This window comes from Bufo bufo, chromosome 2 (genome assembly GCF_905171765.1).
Source record: "Bufo bufo chromosome 2, aBufBuf1.1, whole genome shotgun sequence".
NCBI classification, from domain to species: domain Eukaryota; kingdom Metazoa; phylum Chordata; class Amphibia; order Anura; family Bufonidae; genus Bufo; species Bufo bufo.
Genome location: NC_053390.1, coordinates 250,702,976 through 250,728,786, shown reverse-complemented (window position 1 = coordinate 250,728,786; position 25,811 = coordinate 250,702,976). Strand labels below are relative to the sequence as shown.

Below are 25,811 nucleotides of genomic sequence, written 5' to 3'. Positions count from 1 at the left end.
CCCGACATATGCCATAGCAAGCATGGTAGAACTGATAATTAGGCTTTAATGTACGTGTAACTGTAGGTTATATATTGTCAGTGAATGATCTGAAGTTCTAACATATACATGATAGGACTGTTGGCAGTACCAATAACTAAGCTATAATACATGCCTGAGACATACTAACTCGTGCCTGGAGAATAATGACTTGAGACATGTGGAATAGCAAGATTGAGAATCGTATTCACTATGTGCAGGCGCAGGTGCAGTATATAGGATATGTGAATGAGTAAGAGAAATCAAATAGGGACAAGTGGACTATGTCCAGAGATATGCGCCCTGGCACTAACTAAGTATTAACGCAGGCGCAGGTTTACGGTAAAGATATGGAAGTGATAGTGTGATCCTCTAAGTGCTTATGCATGCGCAATACATAGTGAGTGCTAAAAATAGCAAAAAAGAGTATGTCCAGTGACATGCGCTCTGGTACCAAACGACCGCATAGGTAACTAAGTACTGACGCATGCGCAGATGCATGACATAGACATGGAAGCGCTGAAAGAGTAAATAAAGAGACTAAGTCCAGCGACATGCGCTTTGGCAACAAATGATTGCATAGGCAACTAAGTACTGACACATGCGCAGACGCAGGACTTAGATATGGAAGTGCCGAATACTAAGTCTTATGACCAGCGCAATGGCACTGACTGTGGGGAAAAAAAAATCTAAGTCTACTAAACATGCGTCGCGCGTACGGATGACATGGTTTTGATCGCAACCAACCAGGAAAAAAAAATAGGCTGGAAAAATGGCGACACCGGAGGGAAGGACCGGAATTGACACCAATCATATTTGAAGTTCACTGATGAATAGACCTTTATTGGACAGCCCTCTAGTAGTGATGATGGTAATTAAGCCGAGTGGGAGCACGCTCACACTCTGCCCTAACCCCTGAAGACGCCGGTACTCGGCGAAACATGTCGGGGGCAGCGATGTTCTCATGTTTTAATTCAGTATAGTCTCTAGCAAAGCAGCAGTACGAGACAAAGGATACATTGTACCTTCAGCAATATACTGGCAGCGCGCAGCCAGTAAGGCAACAATGTTTATTCTGAGCTAGGAGATCACTAATAGGAAGTATAGTTATACCTACAAGTGCAAGCAGAGACGAACTGGCAATTTTAAAAGCATCCTTTAAGTAATATATTAGAATAATTATTCATTAAAGGTTAAGTTTTAGGATTAAGGAGGTGCAGGATTAAAAGGTGTAAGTTGGTCCTAGGGACATTAGTAGGTTTGACTCCTATCGCCTCAGCTCTTCACATGTACAGGTTACCAGGCAAACGTTATGATAAGTGAAGTCAGCAACAAACTCAGTTTAGACCAAGAATCTTGTTAATTGCCGTTCATCCTGCTTGGGAGCTCCACTATTCTCTCACCTTATCTATGTGCACTAACGAACTGCGGGTATGGCAAACTGTAGATAGTATGTTTACCCGTGAGTAAAGGTGGTATATACCTGCATGGACTGCGAGTGTGAATTACTAGACTCACTGGTAAACAGACTGTATACAATTTTCCATTCCAGCCGTGGTTGATGTCAGCGCAATTTGAGAAATGTCAAAGTTGAAGTCCTCTAAGCGTATCTTCACTTTCTGAGACTGTGGCCAGTATTTGGTCAGTATTTTACATCTGTATTTGTAAGCCAGAGCCAAAAAGCATTGCAAAATACTGACCACATGAATGTGGCTTAAGTTAGAAGTTCAGAAGGCCATTTACATAGGCGTTATGTCCTTTTTATTTTAATGTTAGAAAAAATACCCCCCTTCCTCACGCTGTCTAATTTTGGATAAAAGGATTCGATTCCAGGACAATTTTAATTAGGCTGAATCAGCTTTTAGAAGTACAGTAAAAATACTATATCTGATTATTTTTAGCCATTTTTTGTCGCACTGTAAATACAACCTATTTACTGTAAAACAGATTGTGGGAAGAAAAACACTTGAGGCCTCTTTCACGTCTTTGTTTGGAGATCTGGCAGGCTGTTCCGGCACAGAACAGCCTGCTGGATCCTCTACTTCACCACCAAATCTCCATTGACTGCAGTGGGGTCCGGCAGTGATCCGGCTAAGGCTACTTTCACACTAGCGTTTTTTGCCGATCCGTCCTGGATCTGCAAAAACGCTTCCGTTGCAATAATACAACCACATGCATCCATCATGAACGGATCTGGTTGTATTATGTCTTCTATACCCATCCGTCTTGATCACCATTGAAAGTCAATGGGGGACGGATCCGTTTTCTATTGTGCCAGATTGTGTCAGAGAAAACGGATCCGTCCCCATTGACTTACATTGTGTGCCAGGACAGGTCCATTTGACTCTGCTACATCAGGTGGACAGCAAAACGCTGCAGGCAGCGTTTTGGTGTCCGCCTCCAGAGCTGAACGGAGGCAAACTGATTGCATTCTGAGCGGATCCTTTTCCATTCAGAATGCATTAGGGCAAAACTGATCCCTTTTGGACCGCTTGTGAGAGCCCTGAACGGATCTCACAAACGGAAAGCCAAAACGCTAGTGTGAAAGTAGCCTAATTTTCTGTATAAATTCCAGCTTTCACCCAGACATAAAGCATTGCATGCAACTGTTATTATCCAACGGGATCACCTCCAGACCCCATTGTCGTCGCTGAGGATCTGGTGGTGAAGTAAAGGATCCCAGCAGGCTGCTCTGTGCCGAAACAGCCTGCCAGATCTCCAAATGGAGATGTGAACGAGGCCTAAAGGTTTTCCCATTTGGATAAATGTCTGGTTAGGGTTCCACCTCTGAGACCCAGTTCTGTCAGGAATGGGGCCTTGCCGTGCACTGCTGGAAATCTAGAGGAGGTTTCACATGCCCGGCTCGCTTTGTTCATTGATTTTATTATTTTTTTAGTTTTTTTTTGTAGTTTTGAAAATAGCTCATTACGCTAAGCTCTGCTATTATTGAAAGTCTCAGAGCAGTGAATTGAGAGAACTGGGCTTGCAGGGGCTCCTCTCCATTCCCAGCAACATATGATGGGGCTCTGTTCTTGAGATAAAAGCTTTTTCGAGTCTATGATTGGAACTATAGAGATGGTATTGTGGTGGCCTAAACCTTGCTGTCAATTGCCGTGTTGCGGTCATGGTAGTACCGACTGTTGCTGCAAAAACCTCATGCAAAAGGTGGAATATGTTATACCTCGGTGTAAGCTTGGCTTCATTTATTATGACTGATAGATATTTGCTTGTTTGCTTTTTAATCCATTCCTTATCTGGCGGTAGTTTATGTACGTCTTGTGCCATGTGTCCTCAGATATTGGAGACAATCCTAGATGTGATGCAGTGTCTGCTGGGAATGTGTCAGTCCCCACAGATCCAGGACAAAGGTAGGCTGTTTGTATAACCATTCCAAGTCCAATGAACTTGCTGGCACATAGGCCCTCTTTGGTTTTGAAATAACTTTACTGACTTGGGTGTTTTAAATATCTATATGAAATAAATCTACCATTTTTTTTTTACCACTGCCTGTAAGACTAGAATGACGTGCCAGATGAATACAAATGTGTAGATATTTGTCTTGGTCATGTTTTAGTCCACATTCTCTCTTATGCTGGCCTAAAAATATATTTTACATGGCAAAAAAAATTACTTGGCCAAGTCTGCTTTTAAAGGGTTATTTCTGGACCGTAGGGTAGGTGATCGATATTAAATCTGTAGCGGTCGGACTTGCAGCGCCCCTGCTGATCAGCAATTTTTTTTGTAGCTGCTGTGAACCAAAACTAGCACAACTCCATATACTTGAAAGCTAAAGCGCTTACAATACGTTTCCTGGACACTAGTCTAAACAAAAAGCGAAGTCCAGCTCCGTCTCGCAGAGGTTCAATGGTACTTTATTGGTGCGGTTAAAAATACATCCTTGGGCTTACATGGTAGCCCGAAACGCGTAGCCGAAGACGGTTTGTACTGGATGTATTTTTAACCGCACCAATAAAGTACCATTGAACCTCTGCGAGACTAAAGCTGGACTTCGCTTTTTGATTGGACTACAAATTTCTCGCATCAAAATGCAGTATTTTTCCGTGCTCACAGCAGAGAAGGGGCAGGTGAGAGCCGTTATTTTTTACCTGTTGTTTTTCCTGGACGCTACACTGTGTGTGGAGCTGTGCGGTTTCGGGGGCATTGCTGCCTGTATGAACTGCCCCTGGTGGGGTGCAGGCAGCTGGACCCCCATCAATCTGGTATTGATCACCTATCCTAGTGATTGGTCATGACATGTATACAGTTGAAACCAGAAGTTTACATACACTATATAAAAAGACACATATGCATGTTTTTCTCAATATCTGACATGAAATCAGAATAAACCTTTCCTGTTTTTGGTCTATTTGGGATAACCATAATTATTATTATTTGCAAAATGCCAGAATATTAAGCGAGAGAATGTTTTAAGGCATTTTTATTACTTTCTGCAATGTCAAAAGTTTACATACGCTAAGATTACTATGCCTTTAAACAATTCTGGACTGCCCATATGATGATGTCATGTGTTTGGAAGCTTCTGCTTCGGTTTGTTGGAAACATCTGAGTTAGAGACACACCTGTGGATGTATGTAAATGCACACCTGAAACACACTGCTTCTTTGTGTAGCATCATGGGAAAGTCTAAAGAAACGAGCCAAGATAGCAGAAAGAGAATGGTGGACTTGCACAAGTCTGGCTCATCCTTGGGTGCAATTTCAGGATACCTGAAGGTCGTTCATCTGTACAAACAATTATACTCAAGTACAAACAAGATGGTAATGTCCAGCCATCATACCGCTCAGGTAGGAGATGGGTTCTGTGTCCCTGAGATGAATGTGCTTTGGTCCGACATGTGCATATCAACCCAAGAACAAAAGCAAAAGACCTTGTGAAGATGATGGCGGAAGCTGGTAAGATTGTGTCAATATCCACAGTGAAACGAGTACTGTATCGACATGGGCTTAAAGGCCACTCTGCCAGGAAAAAGCCATTACTCCAAAAGAAACTTAATAAAGCCAGATTAATGTTTGCCAATGCACACAGGAACAAAGACCTACATTTTTGGAGACATGTCCTGTGGTCTGACGAAACTAAAATTGAACTTTTTGGCCGTAATGACCATAGTTACGTTTGGAGGAAAAAAGAAGCTTGGAAGCCTAAGAACACCATCCCAACTGTGAAATACGGGGGTGGCAGCATCATGTTGTGGGGTTGTTTTGCTGCAGGAGGGACTGGTGCACTTCACAAAATAGATGGCATCATGAGGAAAGAAGATTGTGTGGAAATACTGAAGCAACATTTCATGACATCAGCAAGGAAGTTAAAGGGAACCTGTCATCAACTTTATGCTGTCTTCACTGAGTGCAGCATAAATTAGTGACAGAAATGCTGAATTCAGCCGGGTGTCACTTGTGAGCTAAGAGGAAGTGGTTGCTGAGAACCAGCATCATAATCATTGCAGCCCAGGCCTCGAAAAGAGTCAAATCTACTTGAGAAGAGTCCTGGTTATTCATAATCGCCTGCACTCTCACCCATCTGCTGATGATTGGCAGTTCTCTCCTAGAGAGAAAGGGAGAAAACTAGGTAGAAGACAATCAGCAGGTGGGCAGGGAGAGCAGAAATTCAGAAATACCCATGACTCTTCTCAGGAGGCCGTGACTCTTTTCCAGGCCCAGTCTGAAATGATTGTAATGTTGGTTCTCGGCAACAACTTACTTTTAGCTTTTAAATGAGACCGCTGAAATCAACTCGCCTGTCTCTACTTTATACTGCCGTTACTATGGGCAGCATAAAGTTGATGACAGGTTCCCTTTAAAGCTTGGACGGAATGGGTCTTCCAAATGGACAATGACCCGAAGCATACTGCCAAACTGGTTACAAGGTGGCTTAAAACAAATTCAATGTTTTGGAATGGCCATCACAAAGCCCTGATCTCAATCCTATTGAAAATTAATGGACTAAGCTGAAAAGGCAGGTGCGAGCAAGGCGACCAACAAACATGGCTCAGGTCCACCAGTTTTGTCAGGAGGAATGGGCCCAAATTCCGACCAACTATTGTGAGAAGCTTGTGGAAGGATATCCAAAACGTTTGACCCAAGTCATACAGGTTAAGGGCAATGGTACCAAATATTAATGAAATGTATGTTAACTTTTGACTTTGCAGAAAGTAATAAAAATGCCTTAAAAATTCTATCTCTCATTATTCTGGCATTTGGAAAAATAATAATAATTATGGTAATCCTAATTGACAAAAACAGGAAAGGTTTATTCTGATGTCATGTCAGATATTGAGAAAAACATGGCAGGATGGCAGCTTGTGTTGGCTTGCAGTTCTTTGGACCCACCAACTTTCTATACAGAAAATGTGCACTTCCACTTTTTTATTGTATATCGGATCATCATTAAGATCTAATTTGAGTTTCAAAGTTGTTTAAAATTATTTATGAATTTAGGAGTTGGGAGCCATGGTCCAGGTTTAGATCATCTATGTCGTTTTCGGTTTGGTTGGGGTTCTCCCTGATTCTCCTCCTTAATAGTACCTAGCTATTCTCTAGATATGACCTTTGATTTCTCCCCCCCCCCCTCCCCTCCTCTTGTGTGTCACCCTGTCTTCCCCCCTTTTATGTCAAGTTTGTCTAGAATTATTGGCCTATACATCATTTGTTTGAGGCCTTATTAAGCTGACTTTTTGTCAGCTGACTGTTTGTTATACAGATACAGATACATGCTTATACCTTGTCCTTTATGCTGTACTGCTGTTCATGATTGCATGTCGCAATGTATCTTTGTATGCGGTATGTATACTGCAATTTGGGATGTTCTCTTATGATTGTAATTGATGATAATAATAATAATAATAATAATAATAAAATCTTATTGAACCATAAAATTATTTATGAATGAACCAATAAGAATTAGACCCTGTTGGCTGGTTATCATGTCAGAGCCTGGGTCCACAGAGTATCCTCTGTAATTCTGATGGGCCAGTGATACTCCCTGGAGCGCCACGTCCCTTTCACTGCAGTTACTGACGCAGTGATGTCCATATGAGTGGGACTGTGTCAGGTGCTGCTGCTGAGCAGATAAAATTAGGGGTTCAGTGGTTGGGTTGTAGTATCGGGCAGCAGACCATTTCTATTTTTGCTGATTGTGGGTGTTTTTCAGAGTGACCCCCACCTTTCATACATTAAAGCGGTATTCAAGCCAAACAAAAAGGATTGCAGTGGGATACTAATTGTGTGAAAAATAAAAATAGAAAATCTTGTACTCTCCCCACGGCTCCCCTACCACGGCCATTCGGCCCCCACAGCGCTCTACGTCCTGCTAATGTTGGATAGGAATGCTCTCCAGTTGAGTCATTGCTGCCGCTGTCTGAATAGGAGCAGGAAGTAGATAAAAGATCATTTGTTTTTCACACCCTTTTGCATCCCATGGCAAGCCTTTTTTATTTTCCTGAAGAGCCCCTCTAATGGTCTAGTCATAAATAGGATGCTGTAGTTTTCTACAGCAGCATGAGTATTGTTTGCAAATGTTTTTGTGACTTCTCCTCTTTCATGATATAAATTAATCAATCTCCCTTTGACTGCAGAATACCTGTGCAAGTATGCAGTGCCATGTTTAATTGGTATTTCCCGGGCCTTCGGAAGATATAGCAACAGTGAAGAGTCTCTACTGTCCAAGTTGTTTCCCAAGATCTCTCCCCAATCTCTGAAGGCTCCGGAAGAGCTGGAAGGAATTCGTAGGCGCTCCTTCAATGATTTTCGATCTATTCTTCCAAATTCACTGCTCAATGTATGTCAAGGGGACTCGCTGAAGAGAAAGACTAGTAGTGTATCTAGTAGTTCACAGGTAAATCTTCAATTGCATACTGTTACTATTTGAAAGTAAACAAAGGCTTCAGTTCACTGACAAGATGCACACAGATCAGTGAAATGGTACAGAATAGAATCTCGTAATTTTCCTTGTATAATTAGGCTTTATTAATGTAAAAGAGGAAATCCTGTTTACATGGTTAGTGATACAGGTAAAAAAAAAATTGTAATTTGGTATTAAGCACGAATCTCAAACTGTTGCCATTCTGATTCATCATAGGTCAGCCCAGATCGTGTCGTTCCCCTGCCTGGATCTCCTGCTGGATCCACCATGCAGTATTTTGAAGGTAATGGATCAGAATTGTTTTGAAAATACATTAAAGGGGTTGTCCATCGTTGGAGCCAACAACCCCTTTGTCCAGACCTGTGCCACTGAACATAAAAATGCAGACACACCTGCCCATGGTCCCACCTCTGCTCCTTTCCCTGACACTTTTGGTCCCTGCCGGACCAGGAAGGGTCGGGGTCCCATGACCACTGTGGCCATTTAAAAGCCTTAGTGGTGACATCTTACCTCAACGTTCAGCAGGGACCATGGTCAGGGGAGTCTGCTTTTTTACGTTCATGATTGTCATACTGATTTTTAATAACATGATAAGAAAAGTAAATTCACAAGTCTGCTCTTTTCTTGTCAGAGTGCAGTGTGTTGCATTGAAGCTAAGCTGTTAGGTCACATGTCTGACAACAGAGTGCAGCTAAACTGTTGTCTGTTACCAGGGGCAACTAGTAGAATATTAGATGCAGCTGTTTTTATAAATGGCAAGAAAAGCATTCATAATCAGTAAAACAGATAAGGCAATTTACTCAACTTCGTATTTAGGTACAAACTATGCAATGTTGTTTTCACATGCAGTGGAAATTTCTCATTTTTGAGGAGACTGGAAGGGTTAATTAAATAGGTCAAACCCTTGACTTTTCTATACTGTATACTGACTTTATTAATTCTTCTTGGGTAGTTTGATCATGTAATTATTTTAAAACCTACAGATATGAACGTCATTATATATTTTTTGCTGTGTTTTTCCTCTCACAGGGTCTTATTTACCAGATGGAAGTGCGGTAGATCCAGATTATTGCCTTACCACCATCAGCTCCAGCTTCTCTGTCTCCCCCCTATTTACTGGTGTCAACAATAAAGACTTTGATATCCCTCAAGAAAACCTGCGTCAACTACTGTGCATGGTATAGTCTCATCATGACTGATAAATGTAACTTGGTCTTGTTATATGCGGAGGGTGCGGCAGTTGCAGAGAGAGCAGAGCCTCTAGGTGTAACGGCAACGCCCCTGTTGCTCCTAGAGGCTCATTTGCATATATTAAAACATAATTTTTCTCAGCAATGTGGGCACATATGTATATGGAACCAATACAGATGCCTTTAGCTAACAAGAGCACATGTAACAGGTCATTTTATTTTTCCGTTCACATACCCATATGAGGGCTTATTTTTTGCAGGACAAGATGCATTTTTTAATGGCACTATTTAAAGGCTATGTATACCTTTTTTGTGGACAATTTTTTATTATTGCACTGTACTCATTTTAAGCTTAAAATCATTTTTTAAATTGGTCTTTATCACAAATATGGAGCCCTTTTCTGAGATGCTCTAATAGAGGGATCTGAATGTTCTCTCTGCTCCATCAGCCAGCTAATCTGACTGGCTCCTTATCTCTGCTCTCTGACATTATAAACACTCATTATAGCTCAGTTCTTATCTTACTGATTAGAATGTGGCTTAAATAAGTGTTTATGACCTCTCAGTAAATTAGAGATGAGGTTTATTAGATGACCGTCACAAAGTGAAAGTACAACAGGCAATGGACTGCAAATTACCGTAGGTGGACGTGAGACCCCCTAGTGGTCATGACTTTACAGCTTTTTTCAGGTGGATGCAGGCACATTTTTTTAATGAAGTGTTTTAGAAATTTACTAGTTACAACATTCTCTATTAAATGAAATGAAATTGTGTGACAGTACAGTGACTTTTAAGACCATATTACCTGCTGTGGGAAGAACAAAACATTTTATTCAAAGGTTCCAAGAGCATCTCTAGAACATTGTAAAAGGCTATGAAGCCATTTTCACTTTTTTCTTTTGCATTGCAGGTGAAGCAGATTGTTGCAGATCCATTTTTGAGCTCATTGGATTCTCTCATCACTGAAGTTACAGAGGTAATATCACTAAGTATGTGGATTACTGTACATTAAAATAGATCCTCCATCTACATTCTACTCATAAAATACATGAACTTTGGTGAGAATGGTATCTTAATAAGTTAACAGGAAACCATTTTAAATTTACATTTTAAGATTCAAAGGGATTCTGCATTTTGAAAAGCCCCTTTTTCCCATTGTGATTCCCCTGGCATATCAGAGATCATTGTGGTTCTTGCTTTTATTGTGGAAAGATAGGAAAAGTTTATAAAGCTAGTTTGGGCAGCTCTAGTTATGTTTAGATTTCAGATAATTTTTTAATACTTCTTTTTTTATTGCATAATATAAGCTAACTTTATTTACTGATTTTAGGCTAATCCCAGCGCTGATCTTTTTTACAAGACATTTAGTGATCCTCTCTACGTAGCAATGTTTAAGATGCTCAGAGATACACTGTATAACATGAAAGGTAAGTGTCATTGTATTTGGGATTTATAGTTCTTGGTAAAGGTGACGCTAATGTTCCACCAAGAAAATACAAAACACATGTAATAGTATAAAAACAGAGTTTACTCACTTCTTAAAGGGATTTTATGACCAATTAGATAAAATAAAAAAAAGACTTGCAATATTGTAAAATAATAAAATAAATCATGCTCTTCTTGCCGATAGTTCGATGCTTGGCGGTCATACCCTGGTTTCTACTTTCTTTTCTTTCTAGACATGCAGGACCTGACCACTCAGTGTCAGAAACTAGCTGACCGGTCATTTTCTCTGGTATAGGCTGCTGGGGAGCCTGGAAGCATTGGAATGGGAGTAGTGGGGGATCGGTAAAGAGAGCCTGCCTTTTACTTATTTGGCCAGGCGACCCTTTAAACGCTCCCACTGCTCCATTCTGAGTGCTCTGGTGCCCTCTTCCAGTCTTTGCTTAGATCCTGGGGCACTGCACCACCACTACAATCTAGATGGTGTGCAGTTCAACTGTGAAGAGGTTGCCTCCTCTTTAAACAGCTGATCTGAGGGGGTGCCCTGCCGATCTGATATTGATGACCTCTCCTGAGGATAGGTCATCAGTATGCTGGTGGTGCGCAACCCCTTTAAAGTGCCAGGATAAGAAGTAGAATACATGGAGTGACTTAATGTCCAGTCCAGTATAAAATTAATATCCAGAGAACCATCCTCTCAGATTTGTTTGTATTAAAAAAAATTACTGTACATGAAATATTCTCATATAAGCTGTTAATGTGTGAGAGAAATACAAAATACATATACACAGATGCAGCTCCCTTGATGCCAGGTGTATTGAAATGGTGTTAAAAGATTTACATTCCACCTGGCATTGTTAAAACCAGATAATTGTCTAATTATAGATAAGCTTTTATATTTTTGAGTTTTGGAAACGAAGGGGGTCATTTACTAACTGATATGGCGATGAACTGGCGTACAGTATATCTGTTGTAGACTGTTACACAAAGTTTATTTGAGCCGTAATCTGCGGGACTAGATTTAGAGTGGCGGCGGACGCCTCAGTTATGTAGAGGCCGATGCCTCAACATAACTTTGGCGGATCCAGCAGAGGTTATTAAGACCGCGTTTTACTAAATGACCCTGTAAGACTTTTATAATTTAACTTTTTTTTAGACCTCCAGACCTCCTTTGTGAAGGAAATCCATGACTTTGTACTTGAGCAGTTTAACAGCAGCCAGTCTGAACTACAGAAGTTATTACATGATGTGGATAGACTGCACAGTGAACTAAGCCCTTTGAAGTTGAGATGTCAGGCTAATGCCGCTTGTGTGGACCTCATGGTATGGGCTGTAAAAGATGAGCAAGGTAAGAAAGATATATTACAGTCTACATTTATAACAATCATCATACTGTTCCATGTGTTCATTTTTGCTAGTTTATTGACCAATAATGCGACAACTTTATCAAAGGAACTGGACACAATTTCCACAACAACATTTTGAGACCAAGGGGGCAGTTCCCTTCTCTTAGATATTAGTGCTGGATAATTTTAATAAATCCAGTAATTCTTCAGCAGTTATATTTACCGTTATACAGGGTGGCCTACGGAAAAGTAGCCCGCTCAAGTATTTCCAAATCAAAGTTCCTAATATTAAACCTATAAGAACTGAAAGCTGAGCTCTGATTGGTTGCTATGGGCAATTAAGACTGAGTTATTATTCAGTTTGATAAAAGTGTCCTATTTTGTCAGAAAGATGGTGTTTTCCCTGGAACAGCGAATATTGATTGTGGAAGGTTATGTGCGAAGCAGATGGATCAAGGAAGCACGAGACCTTTACCGGCAAGTACCCAGGAACAAACCCACCAGCTAAACGCTGTATTCAGAGGCTGGTTCAGAAATGGCATCACCCTGGCTCTGCTCCAAACATGAAGAAACTGAGGCCTCCATCGATCAGGACGGCTGAAGTTCAGCAGCGGATATCAAGTAGCCCCCAACAATCAACTGGAAGACTATCTCAGCAAGTTGGTGTCTCACGAGCGATGTGTCAGCGAGTGCTGAAATCTCTGAACCTGAAACCGTACCGAATAACGTGTGCGCAGGAACTGAAAGAGTCTGACAGAGATAAGCACTAAAATTGCAGTTTGGTGCACATTGTCAAGAACACAAGTAGTGGGCCCAATTTTCTTCAAATCAACTGTGAATACCGCAATTTACCTAGACGTCTATGAATAACCAACGAACACCAGAAGAAAAAATGTCCCGCTTTTTCCAACAAGATGGGGCACCATGCTGCACCTCGGGGAACTCACTGGCGCGGGTTCATGAACTGTGGGCAAGGGGTTATGGCTGCCATGTTCTCCAGACTTGTCCACATGTGATTTTTATCTGTGGGGAAATGTAAATCAGAAAGTGTCCGCTAACAATCCATATCCTCTGGATGAACTCAAGGAAAACCTCTTAAAGGTCATCAGTCTGTCATCAGCATTTCACTTTTTTAACCCTTCCCATAGCTCCCTAGCATGCTTACATTTAATAAAAACGTTACCTCTGGCATCAATCCTGGACTTATAGAACCATCAAAAACGATCTTTATAACTTATGCAAATTAGTGCTCGCAAGTGCCCAGGGGCGGCGTTACGCTCATAGGTGCCCTGCTTGCGCAGCCTTTTCATTGCGTCCCCCCGCCCCTTCCTACCTTCCGCCCGCCCGCCCATCCTTTCCCTCTGACCGCCTTTCTACTAACTTGTTATTCCGCCGAGATCCCACGCCTGTGCACTCAGTCCGTCGACCGGCGCATGCCTACTGCGATGCCCATTCCTTGTATGGCATCACAGTAACTATTGCGCATGCGCCGGCTAACAGCGCGAAGCCGGCGCATGCACATTAATTACTGTGATGCCATAAAAGGAATGGGCATCGCAGTGCGCATGCGCCGGCTGACGGACTGAGTGCGCAGGCGCGGGATCTCGGCGGAATAACAAGTTAGTAGAAAGGCGGTCAGAGGGAAAGGATGGGCGGGCGGAGGGTAGGAAGGGGCGGGGGGACGCAATGAAAAGGCTGAGCAAGCAGGGCACCTACGAGTGTAACGCCGCCCCTGGGCACTTGCGAGCCTTCATTTGCATAAGTTATAAAGATCGTTTTTGATGGTTCTATAAGTCCAGGATTGATGCTAGAGGTAACGTTTTTATTAAATGTAAGCAGGTTAGGGAGCTATGGGAAGGGTTAAAAAAGTGAAATGCTGATGACAGACTCCCTTTAAACACCATCCGCAGCATCACTAGCTGTATCAGCCAGCATAATCCGACCTGCCCAAAGATGCAGAGACGTGAACTGGGACCACTTTCAGCATCTATTGTAACTTGTGGGTAATTAGACTTTTCTTGTTCATCTTGTCATACTATGACTGGAGGCGGGCTACTTTTCCGTGGACCACCCTGTATAGTATTGCATATTGTTAATCACAGTTCATTTTATTGTTTTCAAACTGAATAGGGTACATTTGGAAGTAGGCCGAATACTTTTTTCACAACATTATGGGGAATTTTATAACAACTGGCCTTTCATTTGCCGGTCAAAAAGACACACAACGGAGTAAGATGTGGCAAAGTGTAAGGCAGCCTCATGTTCTGGCAGTCATGAGCCAGGAAATCAAATCTATGCTAGCTATGAGCTGGTGTAAATTTGTGCTGTAAATGCGCAGTTTCTGGCATGAATTATAATAGATCTGTATGGTGAGAGAGGGTCCCACAGAGTCTCCTTTGCTGGCGTTGATGATTTCCCCCCTATATCTAAGTCTAATTTTAAATAAAGCGGTTTTCTCATTGTGGATCATCACGTACCATTTCAGAGCCTCATTTTTCACTACAGGTGCAGAGAATCTATGCATTAAACTGTCTGAGAAGCTGCAGTCGAAGACCTCTAGTAAGGTTATCATTGCCCACATGCCTCTCCTGATCTGCTGCTTACAGGTGAGCTTCTAGCAGTTAGCTGTGCAGAAGGATGGGGATATGCAGATTATTCCTTAATATTATACTGTGTGTTTTTCTTCCTACAAGGGATTGGGTCGTCTCTGTGAACGCTTTCCTGTTGTGGTTCATTCTGTAACTCCATCTCTTCGGGATTTCCTGGTCATACCTTCTCCAGTGCTGGTGAAGCTCTATAAATATCACAGCCAATATCAATCAGGTAGGCTGGGGTAATATTCAGTTGTGGGAACACCTCATCAGTATAACAAAATTATTACTTTAATCTGTTACATCTATACAAAGTAAGGCCCTGTTTACATCTCATTTTGAGCATTGTTGGATGTATACTTTAGGAGGATCTCCCGTCACATTCCTCTAACATGTCCATAGGCCCCTCCATGCAACCAGTGTAGGCCTAAAGAGTGTCCTTTTAGTATTCTATGACTATTTCCTATGCAGAAGAACACTGTAGCAATAGGAGCCTATACCTGATATGTTCCACTTTAAGCCTTCCATCAGAGGCTTACATTGAGGAATACCCCGACGTCTAACAGTTACATAGTCCCAAGATGAAATGTGAACATGGACTAAGCCTCAATCAGCTGGGCCTTTTTTACCATTCCATCACAGGGTGAAATTATCATGAGGGGAATTTTTGGAAGTCAGTTTATCTTTGAGACTGTGTTGCTGTAATTCGCACCAAATGTATCAAATGTTGCACATTGTTTTATAAATTTGGTCCATCTTTAAACATTGCACTTCTGTATAGAGATCTTACTCCAGTTTTTGTTTGCCACCCCCAATAGAGTTAAGATTGCACTTATTTTGCAACTTTTTTAGAAAGCCACAGATGATAAATCTGGCATGCACCTACCTAACATAGCCCACTTTTCCACCGACCGCAGCCATTGATTGGCTGATTGTGCAGACAAAGCCATTTCCTGTGTGTTAAGACAGGGCGCAGGAAGTGGAGAACAGCAGAGACCAGAGCAACGTCAGAAGGGCGACGACGTGGCATCAGTAGCTGAGTCATGTTCCTTTTTTTTTTTTTTTTTTTTTTTTCTAACCCATTCCACCCAATTATTTAGGATATTAACACCTCAGCTATCCATGGCTAGATAAGAATACCTGTATTCTGAAACAGCCTGGGTTATAGCAACAGCCGAGTGCACTGTTACGATTTTTCCATAGCTCACATTCATATTATCCATGGGAACTACTGAAACAGTGTAGCACTGCTCACTGAGCAAACAATGGACATGGTGATCTCTGTCATGAATGATTGCAATGGGAATACTCCTTTAACAAAAAGACATCTCAAATTTGCTTTTATTATTTTTCCTTTTCGTCTCTCACTTTTTCCATTGTTAGTATTTTCTGTGGTTTTGTGAGTTGGACCATATTTTGGTACCAAATGCCAGTGCTCTGTATCTATCCTTGGCAGACAATTTTTTCACCTTTTTATTCACAGGCGTTAATGACATTAAGATCAGCATCACAAATGAGCACTCCGAATCAACAATGAATGTCATACATGGTAAGAAGAGCCAGCCCTCCATGTATGAGCAACTGCGAGACATTGCCATTGAAAACATCTGCAGGTATGCTTGCATGTCGCTATCATTTATCATGTAGGCAAAGTTAATTCAAGTTACTTACTAATGTATTGTGCTTGTCCATATTGCCTTCTTAGGCTACTTTCACACTTGCGTTTGGAGCGGATCCGTCTGGTGTCTGCACAGACGGATCCGCTCCTATAATGCAAACGCTTGCATCCGTTCAGAACGGATCCGTCTGCATAACTGGTTTTTACAGATCTGATTTTTCACTTCGTGAAAACTCAGATCCGACAGTATATTCTAACACAGAGGCGTTTCCATGGTGATGGGGACGCTTCAAGTTAGAATATACTAAAAGAACTGTGTACATGACTGCTGCCTGGCAGCACCCAATCTCTTACAGGGGGCTGTGATCCGCACAATTATTGTGCGAATCATAGCCCCCTGTAAGAGATCAGGTGCTGCCAGGCAGGAGGGGGCAGACCCCCTCCCTCCCCTGTATTAAATGTGACCAGTGCGGCCCCCCTCTCTCTATATTCATTGGTGGCCAGTGCGGCCCCCCCTCCCTCCCCTGTATTAAATGTGACCAGTGCGGCCCCCCTCTCTCTATATTCATTGGTGGCCAGTGCGGCCCCCCCTCCCTCCCCAGTATTAAATGTGACCAGTGCAGCCCCCCTCCCTCTATATTCATTGGTGGCCAGTGCGGCCCCCCCTCCCTCCCCAGTATTAAATGTGACCAGTGCGGCCCCCCTCCCTCTATATTCATTGGTGGCCAGTGCAGCCCCCCCCCCTCTCCCCTGTATTAAATGTGACCAGTGCGGCCCCCCCCTCTCTCTATATTCATTGGTGGCCAGTGCGGCCCCCCCTCCCTCCCCAGTATTAAATGTGACCAGTGCGGCCCCCTTCCCTTTATATTCATTGGTGGCCAGTGCGGCCCCCCCTCCCTCCCAAGTATTAAATGTGACCAGTGCGGCCCCCCTCCCTCTATATTCATTGGTGGCCAGTGCGGCCCCCCCTCCCTCCCCAGTATTAAATGTGACCAGTGTGGCCTCCCCTCTTCCCCCCCCCCCCCTAATTAAAATCACTCCCCCCCCCCCCCCCATCATTGGTGGCAGCGGAGAGTTCCGATCGGAGTCCCAGTTTAATCGCTGGGGGCTCCGATCGGTTACCATGGCAGCCATGTCTTGGCTGCCATGCTTACTTCGCAATAAATAGAAGCATTCTACTTAACTGCGAGCTGCGATGTCTGTGACCGGCCGGGCGCTCCTCCTACTGGTAAGTGAAAGGTCTGTGCGGCGCATTGCCTATAGCAAAGACCTGTCACTTACCAGTAGGAGGAGCGCCCGGCCGGTCACAATCATCGCAGGTAAGTATAATGCTTCTATTTATTGCTAAGTAACCATGGCAGCCAAGAATGCAATTGCGTCTTGGCTGCCATGGTAACCGATCGGAGCCCCAGCGATTAAACTGGGACTCCGATCGGAACTCTCCGCTGCCACCAATGATGGGGGGGGGGGGGGTTTTTAATTAGGGGGGGGGGGGGGAAGAGGGGAGGCCGCACTGGTCACATTTAATACTGGGGAGGGAGGGGGGGGGGCCGCACTGGCCACCAATGAATATAGAGGGAGGGGGGCTGCACTGGTCACATTTAATACTGGGGAGGGAGGGGGGGCCGCACTGGCCATGGTTTCACTGCCAGGATTGCAGATATGATCCCGGGAGTTTAACACCCTCAAATGCTGCAGTCAGTATCGACTGCTACATCAGAGCGATTAAAGGGGTTGTCCGGGCTTTTTCTATTGACCTATAGTATAGGTCATCAATATCAGATCGGCAGGGGTCTGACACCCCCGCCTATCAGCTGTATTAGGGGGTGGTGCGCGCAGTGTGCACGTGCCGTCTTTTTTTTTTTTCCTGTCCGCTGTTGCTGTGTATGGTGAAGACCATAGATGGCAGCGGTGAACAAGAAAAGAGAAGGAAGACTGCACGTACAAGCCGCAGCTGATCGGCGGGGTGCCAGGTGTTGGACCCCCGCCCATCTGTTATTGATGACCTTTCCTGAGAATAGTTAATCAATAGTAAAAACCCGGAAGTAGCTCCTTATGATCGGCACCCTGAGAACGCAGTCATGTGGTACATGGCATGGCAACCAGGAGCCTTCTGAAAGGGCCATGTCACAGCCTCTGGCAGGATGCAATAGACTGCCTGTCAGAATGACTACATTCCAGAATGACTACACACCTGTGTTTTCCCATGTCATATTGGGGTTGGCGTCTGGCTTAGCTGCAAGTGACATTTATTCATTTTTCACCTGGCTGCTGTCTTTCCCTCTTTCACTGGGATCTTATATGGGGTGGTGCAACTTTATCATACACCCTGGGCTCAGTGTAATGGACTAACAGACAGTTGATATGTATATATACATATAACAGTAACTGGTGGGTAGTGATCTATAAACATCATATTTGTCTACCCCCCTGTGCTCATAGCATACGTTATCTCTTCCTCTGACAAGGGGGGGCTTTTCCTTTTTACAGGGTTTGACCCTCCCTCCCCTTATTTTAGTAAATATTTAATAAAGTTGTAGTTTTAGCGTCTCTATTTCAGTCCGGGAATGCATTAAAGTATCTAATTTTCATTATTTAACCTGTGCAGTAATAAAAAAAAAATATAAAAAATAAAAACATGCCAAAATTCTTTTTTTTTTCTTGAGAAAAAAGTGTGTTTTATTTTTTTTATTAAAACATAACATAAACCTTACACATTTGGTGTCTCCATAATCTTTGTCATCACTACTGTTCAGTGAAGAACATAAAACCTAAACTCTAAAAACACTGGCGGAATTGCCCCAAAAAATATTTTCAAAGTTATGTAATTCACCTGATTATACCCCAGAGCAGAGTGGTGCCGTGAAAAATACAACTTGATCCATATAAGACATGCCCATAATAAAAAGGGTTCTGATTCTCATAATATTTCACCACTGTCTTTCTGCTGCTTGTTTTCAGTTTGCAGCAGAGAAAGCAACTGCCTGGCAGATCTACTTGCTGATGAGCTGTATGAGAAGGGACTGGTGCTCGCAGTAGCGCTGTGGCCTTCTCTCAGCTTTCGCTAGGGCATGTGACATCACGTTCATTGGTCACAATGGGGCAGAGCTGCAATACCAAGCACAGACAATGTACAGCGCTGTGCTTGGTTTCCAGAGAGAAGGCCATGGCGCTACTGCCACTTCCGGTGCTTTCTCAGACCCTCATCAGATTCAACAGACTATTAGTAGAGATACAAGGACATTTGGATATAATCTAGATGTGGGCCCTTCTCCTGACCATGGTAATAACTGGAGTAGAGAGACTCCACATTGCTCCTGTGTTGACCTTTGCAGAAGGAATGTGTATCTGGCCATAAGATTCTCTGTATCCACTGATCTCCCTTTCTTGGCCTACAAACTAGTGGACAAAAATGAATCTCTGAATGGTTGTGTGACAGGAATATGTAAGTGTTTCATTTTATCTCTCTCTCTCTATTTTTTACTTTTTTTACTCTTCACTCTAGGTGTTTAAAGGCAGGATTGACTATGATCCAGTTATTGTAGAAGCCTCCTTGCCAGGTTATCCAATCGTCTTTATATATCGCAGGAGAATGAAAAGTATTGTTTTGCTGGTTACTGAATAAAAACAATGTAAATTACTAATCTATTAAGGGGTATTGTATAAAAAATAGTGGGTAGTTCGGTAGGCTAAAAGGATCAAGAAAGGGGTTCAAGCTCATGTTTGAAAGACCTTTTATATTATTCAATTACAGAAAATACACAGTTGAGTCCCATTATTATGACCACTTATACTTTCGATGTTGGCAACGTGTAAGCTCATAAAGGATGTCACTGGTCATGGGTTGGCTTGGTGGTATATAAAGTGTGCGATAGGCTGTCTGCACACATATCACCCATGTGCTGTCATGGGTTAAAAGTAAGTGATTTATCAGAGTTGAAAAAAAGGGATCAATATTGGTTTTGGAGCAACCAGTGCTATTGGAGTGGTGGTGGTGAAATTTTTAGGGCAGTATCGGAGTTGGACCTCACACTTATCGGCAAAGGGTTGCCTTTTCCGATGAGCACGTTTTCTGCTTCATCGAACGGATGGACATTGGCATGTTCAGGCAACAAAACATCAGAGAACAAACATCTTGCAACAATTACTGGAAGAACACAAGCTGGTGGTGGCAGCGTTATGGTCTGGGGCATTCTCTGGGCTCCCTCGTCCATGTGGAAGGCACTCTCAACGATTTGGGTATGAATAACATCCTTGCAGATCACGTACACCATACATGCTGATTGTCTTCCCTGGGGCGGATAGGAACTTTTAGCAAGACAATGGGACATCAGCATGGCTCCAGATACCTGTGACAACTACTAGGACCTTATTGAGTTACTCCAGCCCATCTAGCTGCTGTCCGTGCTGTTACTCTAGAATCGATATTTGTGGTCATAATAATGTGACTTGATGGTGTGGTAAACATAATTTGTAAGGCTGAAGAGAGACACACATACATCCAGTTCAGCCTGTTGTGAATTGATGCAGAGGAAGGCAAAAGAAACCCTCATGAGGTACAAGCCAATTTTCCACATTTTAGGTGGAAAAAAATCCTTCTGGACTCCAAACTAACAATTAGATTAACTCCCTGGATTAAGGAACCCTTCGACAGTAAACAGCTATAATACTGTAATATTTTTATATAGCTAAATGCATCCAGTACCCTCGTCATAGTCTGCGGGATAAATAGATGATGGGAGAGATCTCTGTACTGACCCCTGATATATTTATACATAGTTACTAGATCTCCCCTTGGTCATAATCCTTAGCTTGATAATCTTTCTTGGGTACTGTAGTTCACCCATTCCATTTATTAGTTTTCTTGCTACCTTTGAATCTCTCTAGCTCTGCTATGTTCTATTGTGTTCACAGAAGCAAGAATGCACACAGTAATTTAATGATTTGTTAAAGTGGTAGAGTGGATCCTCTATATACTTCTATAAAGAAGTGTCCATTCCTTTGTTTTCAGGGGATGCACATTTGATTCTGACCATACAATCCGTGCTTTGGGTCACATTGCTGTTGCTTGAGGGATACACAAAGTTGATGGGAGCTATTCTTCAGATCCCTCCAACAGAAGTTTTGTCACCCACATCACAGCTCGATGTGCTTATCATAGACCAGCTGGGGTGTCTGGTGATACTGGCAATGTAAGTAAATGAGTGGACATAAACTGTACAAATGACCGGCCACCAAGGACATGGCTTGTGGTCCTTCTATATGGGCTGATTTCTGCCTGTTAACAAGCATTGATCGAAGGCACGGCATGTATCATATATGGGCAGTCATTGAATATTGTTCTTGCAGCAATCATTCTGAGTACGGGGATGAAGAATTGTTAATGTGATTGTTTGTCCATATCCTGGTTTCATCTGTTGGCAGCATTTCCTCTTTTTTTACACGGGGCGATGTGCTGCCAACGAAAGGGGATTTTTAGTGCTACACAAAGGATGCAGTCATTCGACAAACGAGCTTATTTACTGGAGCCCTTTTAGGCTGCATGTTTACTTTTTTTTTTTTTAGGATGGTAAATGAACAGAAAACATTTTTTGCCTTTTTTTAATGATCATCATAAGGGTTAAATAATGTGCTCATTTCACAGTATAAGTCATTGCATCACGATTTTAAAGTTGTTGTTTTTTTTACAAATATAACGGACTTTGTAAGTGAAAGACATATTTTATATTTTTTTTTTCTATTTAAAATTTTTCCCAATGCTTTTTTTTTACTTGTTTTTTTTAATTGCTGGACTTGCACATGTGATCCTTTAACTGCTAGTAGAATACATCTGTATTGGAGTGAATTATGTCTGTTACTGTAAATCTGACAGGCTTCGGTCCTTCCAAGGGCATGTGACATGTCACTAAGCATCCTGCATTGCAACACACTGCACCATTGTCAGTTTTCTGCACTGCGTGCAGAATGCAGAGTGTTGAGTTTGATCACATACTCCTCCATCTAAGGCCTTATTATAGACAGCAGAGGGCAGCGGCAAGATACATCACTGTGAATGAGCGAATACTGCATAGAACATCCTACCCCTCTTCATGCATGGATGGAGAAATGTGATTATAGCATGAACAGCTTTAAGTGATGTATATAGGCATTTGTGTCTGTGTCAATTAAAACTTTTTATGTTGTCTTGTCCTTTCTGCGCAGCAATATATTTACCAGGAGGTTTGGAACCTATTCCAGCAGATAAGTGTGAAAGCCAGTTCAGTGGTGTACTCTGCTACCAAGGACTACAAAGATCATGGGTATAGGTACGTTGTGATTATTTCTCATCCGTATCATTGGGGGACACAGGCTTGACCTTGGGTATAGCTGTTGCTCCTCCCTCCAGCTATACCCTTCCTACAGGGACTAAGCTGAAACAGTTTTAGCTTAGTGTCTGTAGGAGGCAGACCTCCCTGCTTTGCAGGTCTGCTGATTTTATAATTTTTTTCCTTATTTCGATTTTCCTTTTTTTTTCTTTCCTTCTAGCGGGATTACAGGCAGTCCTAGATGCCTGCACTCCCACCCAGGAGACGGGAGACCAGGGGGTCCTCAAGCCCGCTGCTCCTTCCCGGTCTCCAGAAGACAAGGAGGACCAGAGGTTTCTAAAGCCTCTGCATCCCTCCAGCCTTCGGGTCACCACGGCAAGTCCCCTCAGTTTCCGGTATAGCAGACCTAACCAAGGGGCCGCACACCGAAGGTGGTGACCCGGCTGGAACCAGGGGGGCAGAACACGCCAGACGTGTAAGTATTCCTGGCTCCAACCCCCTTCTCAGGTGAAGGGTAGCCCTTTGTGCTTGCCAAACTTCTTTCTGTAGCCGGCTTGTTCTCTTCTTGTTCTCTGGCCCCGCCCATCTCCTGCTCGGGAGGATCTCTGCAGTAAGGGAGACAGGCCAGATAAACTCTCCCCCCCTTCCTACAGGGTCTAACTTTAGCCCTCCTAACTTTCACTACAGTTACTCACTATGTCCGAACCCAGGTCCCAGAGCCGGCGGTCACTTACGTGCGACATTTTGCATGTGCTTCTTGCCGCTCAAAATTCCTATCCGTCAGTTGGATCCCCTCTGCTCCTCTTGCTCTGCTCCACCGCCAAGTTTCTCTGACCTTGTCCCAGTTGCTCCCCCTGCCCAGCCCATGGTAGAGTGGTAGTGGGTGCGCTCCCTGTCCAAGATGGTGCAGGACATTTCCCAGTGCAACAGGGCCATTGTGGAAATGCTGGGGCATTTGGCCGCGTGGCCACCGTCTGACCAGTCAGACTCTGGGAATCCCTCTGCTACTTCCCAACGGGCCAGACCACCCTCTCCTCGAAGGGCGTCTGCGTCCCCTGTTTCCTCCATCTCACCACCGCCTCCCAGGGAGTCTCGCTCCGACACGTCCTCATTAGAAGAGGAATGTTCTGAGGATAAGTTGTCAGACGCTTACTTTGTCTCACCGGTGGACCAGCCTTCCAAACTGTCCGCTATGGTAGACAATCTCATTGCAGCAAAATGGGAATCTTTTGCCAAATCTGCCTTTGAAGCAGCTGGCACTGCCCTGCGCCTGGTTTTTGCCTCTACATGGGTCAGCAAGGCTATGACCGAGTGGGCAAACAAGCTACGTCAGGGCCTCGCCTCGGGGGACTCCACGGAGGAACTTTCGGATATTGCTGTGCAACTTTCCCACGCCAGCTCTTATATCTGTTAGGCCTCTCTGGATGCGGCCAGACGTTTGTCCCACTCTTCAGCCCTTTTGGTGGCTAGTCGCTGTACCCTGTGGCTATCTTGCTGGACGGTGGATAATGCTTCTTAACGGGCCTTGACGTCCCTCCCCTTTGCAGGTAACAGACTTTTTCAGCAAGCGTCTGGATGAGATTATCTCTGATGCTACAGGGTGTAAAAGCACCCATTTGCCGCAGAGTAGGACGCGCTTCAACAGCTCTAAAAAGCGCAGACCTCTTTTTCAGCCCTTTCTTAGTTCCTCCAGCCCGAAGCAACCAGGCGACAAATCTGCCCCAGAGCAGAAGCGCAAGCCATCTTTCAAGCCTCGCCCTCACTGGCGTCCTCGCCAGCAGGGCTCCAAATCCTATAACCCCCAAATAATCCTCTGCATGACGTTTTCGGATGGAGTCCCTGCGATCCGTCATTGCATCCATGGGCCCGGGGGAGTACCTGTCCTTAATAGACATCAAGGACGCTTATCTCCATGTTCCCATCTGCGTCGGTCACCAGAAATATCTTCGGTTCGCAGTGGGACCTTTTCATTACCAGTTTGTGGCCCTCCCGTTCGGTCTTGCCACAGCTCCCAGGGTCTTTACCAAGCTTCTGGCCTCAGTCATGGCTCTGCTTCATGCCAGGGTGATAGTGGCGATTCCGTACAAGGACGATATCCTGATCAGGGGTCTGTCATTGCGGACAGCGGTGGACAGCCTACGCATCGTCCGGGACACCCTGGAACATTTCGGGTGGGTTCTGAACCTGTCAAAGTAATGTCTTCACCCATCTCGACAGCTGACTTTTCTGAGCATGCTGTTCGACACCGATCAGGCCAAGATATTCTTGCCCCCGGACAAACTCTCCACTCTCAGTCGTCTCAATTTCTTCCCATTCGCCAATGCATGAGGGCTCTGGGCTGCATGGTCTCTTCCTTCGAAGCAGTGCCCTACACGCAGTTCCATACCAAGGCTCTTTAGCGGCACATTCTGACCATTTGGGACTGTTCCCCAGCCTCCCTTGATCGACTCATCCATCTCCCTGCCCCGACGCGCCGAGACCTTCGGTGGTGGTTGATGTCTTCGATGCTGACATCGGGCCGCTCCTTCCTTCCCCTCCTCTGGATAGTGTTGACTATGAACGCCAGTCTCCAGGGCACCTGGTCCCACGAAGAACGCTCCCTTCTGATCAATATTCTATAATTGAGGGTTATTCGCCTCTCTGGTTTATTGGACGGACCGTCTACTGGGGTGTCCAGTTTGGGTTCAATCCGACAACTCCATGGCAGTCACATATTTAAATCACCAGGGCGGCACCCAGAGCCCTGAAGCCATGTCGGAAGCGGCGCTCATCCTCTCCTGGGCGGAAAGCCATGTTCCAGCTCTGTCGGCAGTTCATATCTCTGGCGTCGACAACTGGATCGCCGACTTTCTCAGCCGAGAGAGACTCGATCCCGGTGAGTGGGCTCTGCACAGGTCTTTCTTGCAAAATGCAAGCGATAGGGTCAGCCGGATGTGGATATCGTGAAGCCTCCCGCTTCAACCGCAAGATAGAAAACTTTGTTGCGAGGTCCAAGGATCCTCTGGCTCAGGCGTCAGTCGCCCTTGTGATCCCGTGGACGCAGTTTACGTTTCCTTACGTGTTCCCTCCTCTTCCGCTCATTCAGTGTCTTCTCCGGAAAATCAGGTCTCAAGGTCTGCCCGTCATTCTTGTGGCCCCGGATTGACCATGCAGAGTATGGCATGCATCCCTAGTCTCCATCCTCGCCGACGAACCCTGACCTCTTGACGCAGGGACTGATCTTCCACCCGAATTTAGGGTCGCTACATTTAACGGCACCCCCTGCAGAATCCTTGGGACCTTAATCTGGTGCTCAGCGCTCTCCAGTCCTCTCCGTTTGAGCCTTTGCAGCAGGTGTCCCTTTGCTTTCTGTCCTACAAGGTGGCCTTTTTGGTGGCAGTCACTTCCATCCGTAGGGTGTCGGAACTAGCGGCTCTTTCCTG

At 44.1% G+C, this 25,811-nt stretch overlaps 1 protein-coding gene across 1 annotated transcript in view; it reads left to right on the top strand.

Annotated features, from left to right (window-relative positions):
• Positions 1 to 25,811, top strand: part of PI4KA (phosphatidylinositol 4-kinase alpha) — a 171,429-nt gene that overhangs the window by 36,687 nt on the left and 108,931 nt on the right. Inside the window, 16 exon segments of the mRNA XM_040416365.1 lie at positions 3,314 to 3,386; positions 7,610 to 7,869; positions 8,113 to 8,179; positions 8,926 to 9,074; positions 9,997 to 10,062; positions 10,417 to 10,513; positions 11,686 to 11,877; positions 14,381 to 14,481; positions 14,569 to 14,698; positions 15,950 to 16,079; positions 19,590 to 19,609; positions 19,612 to 19,632; positions 19,635 to 19,683; positions 21,096 to 21,149; positions 21,151 to 21,280; positions 22,286 to 22,389. Of these exon segments, the coding sequence (XP_040272299.1) occupies positions 3,314 to 3,386; positions 7,610 to 7,869; positions 8,113 to 8,179; positions 8,926 to 9,074; positions 9,997 to 10,062; positions 10,417 to 10,513; positions 11,686 to 11,877; positions 14,381 to 14,481; positions 14,569 to 14,698; positions 15,950 to 16,079; positions 19,590 to 19,609; positions 19,612 to 19,632; positions 19,635 to 19,683; positions 21,096 to 21,149; positions 21,151 to 21,280; positions 22,286 to 22,389 (1,643 nt within the window).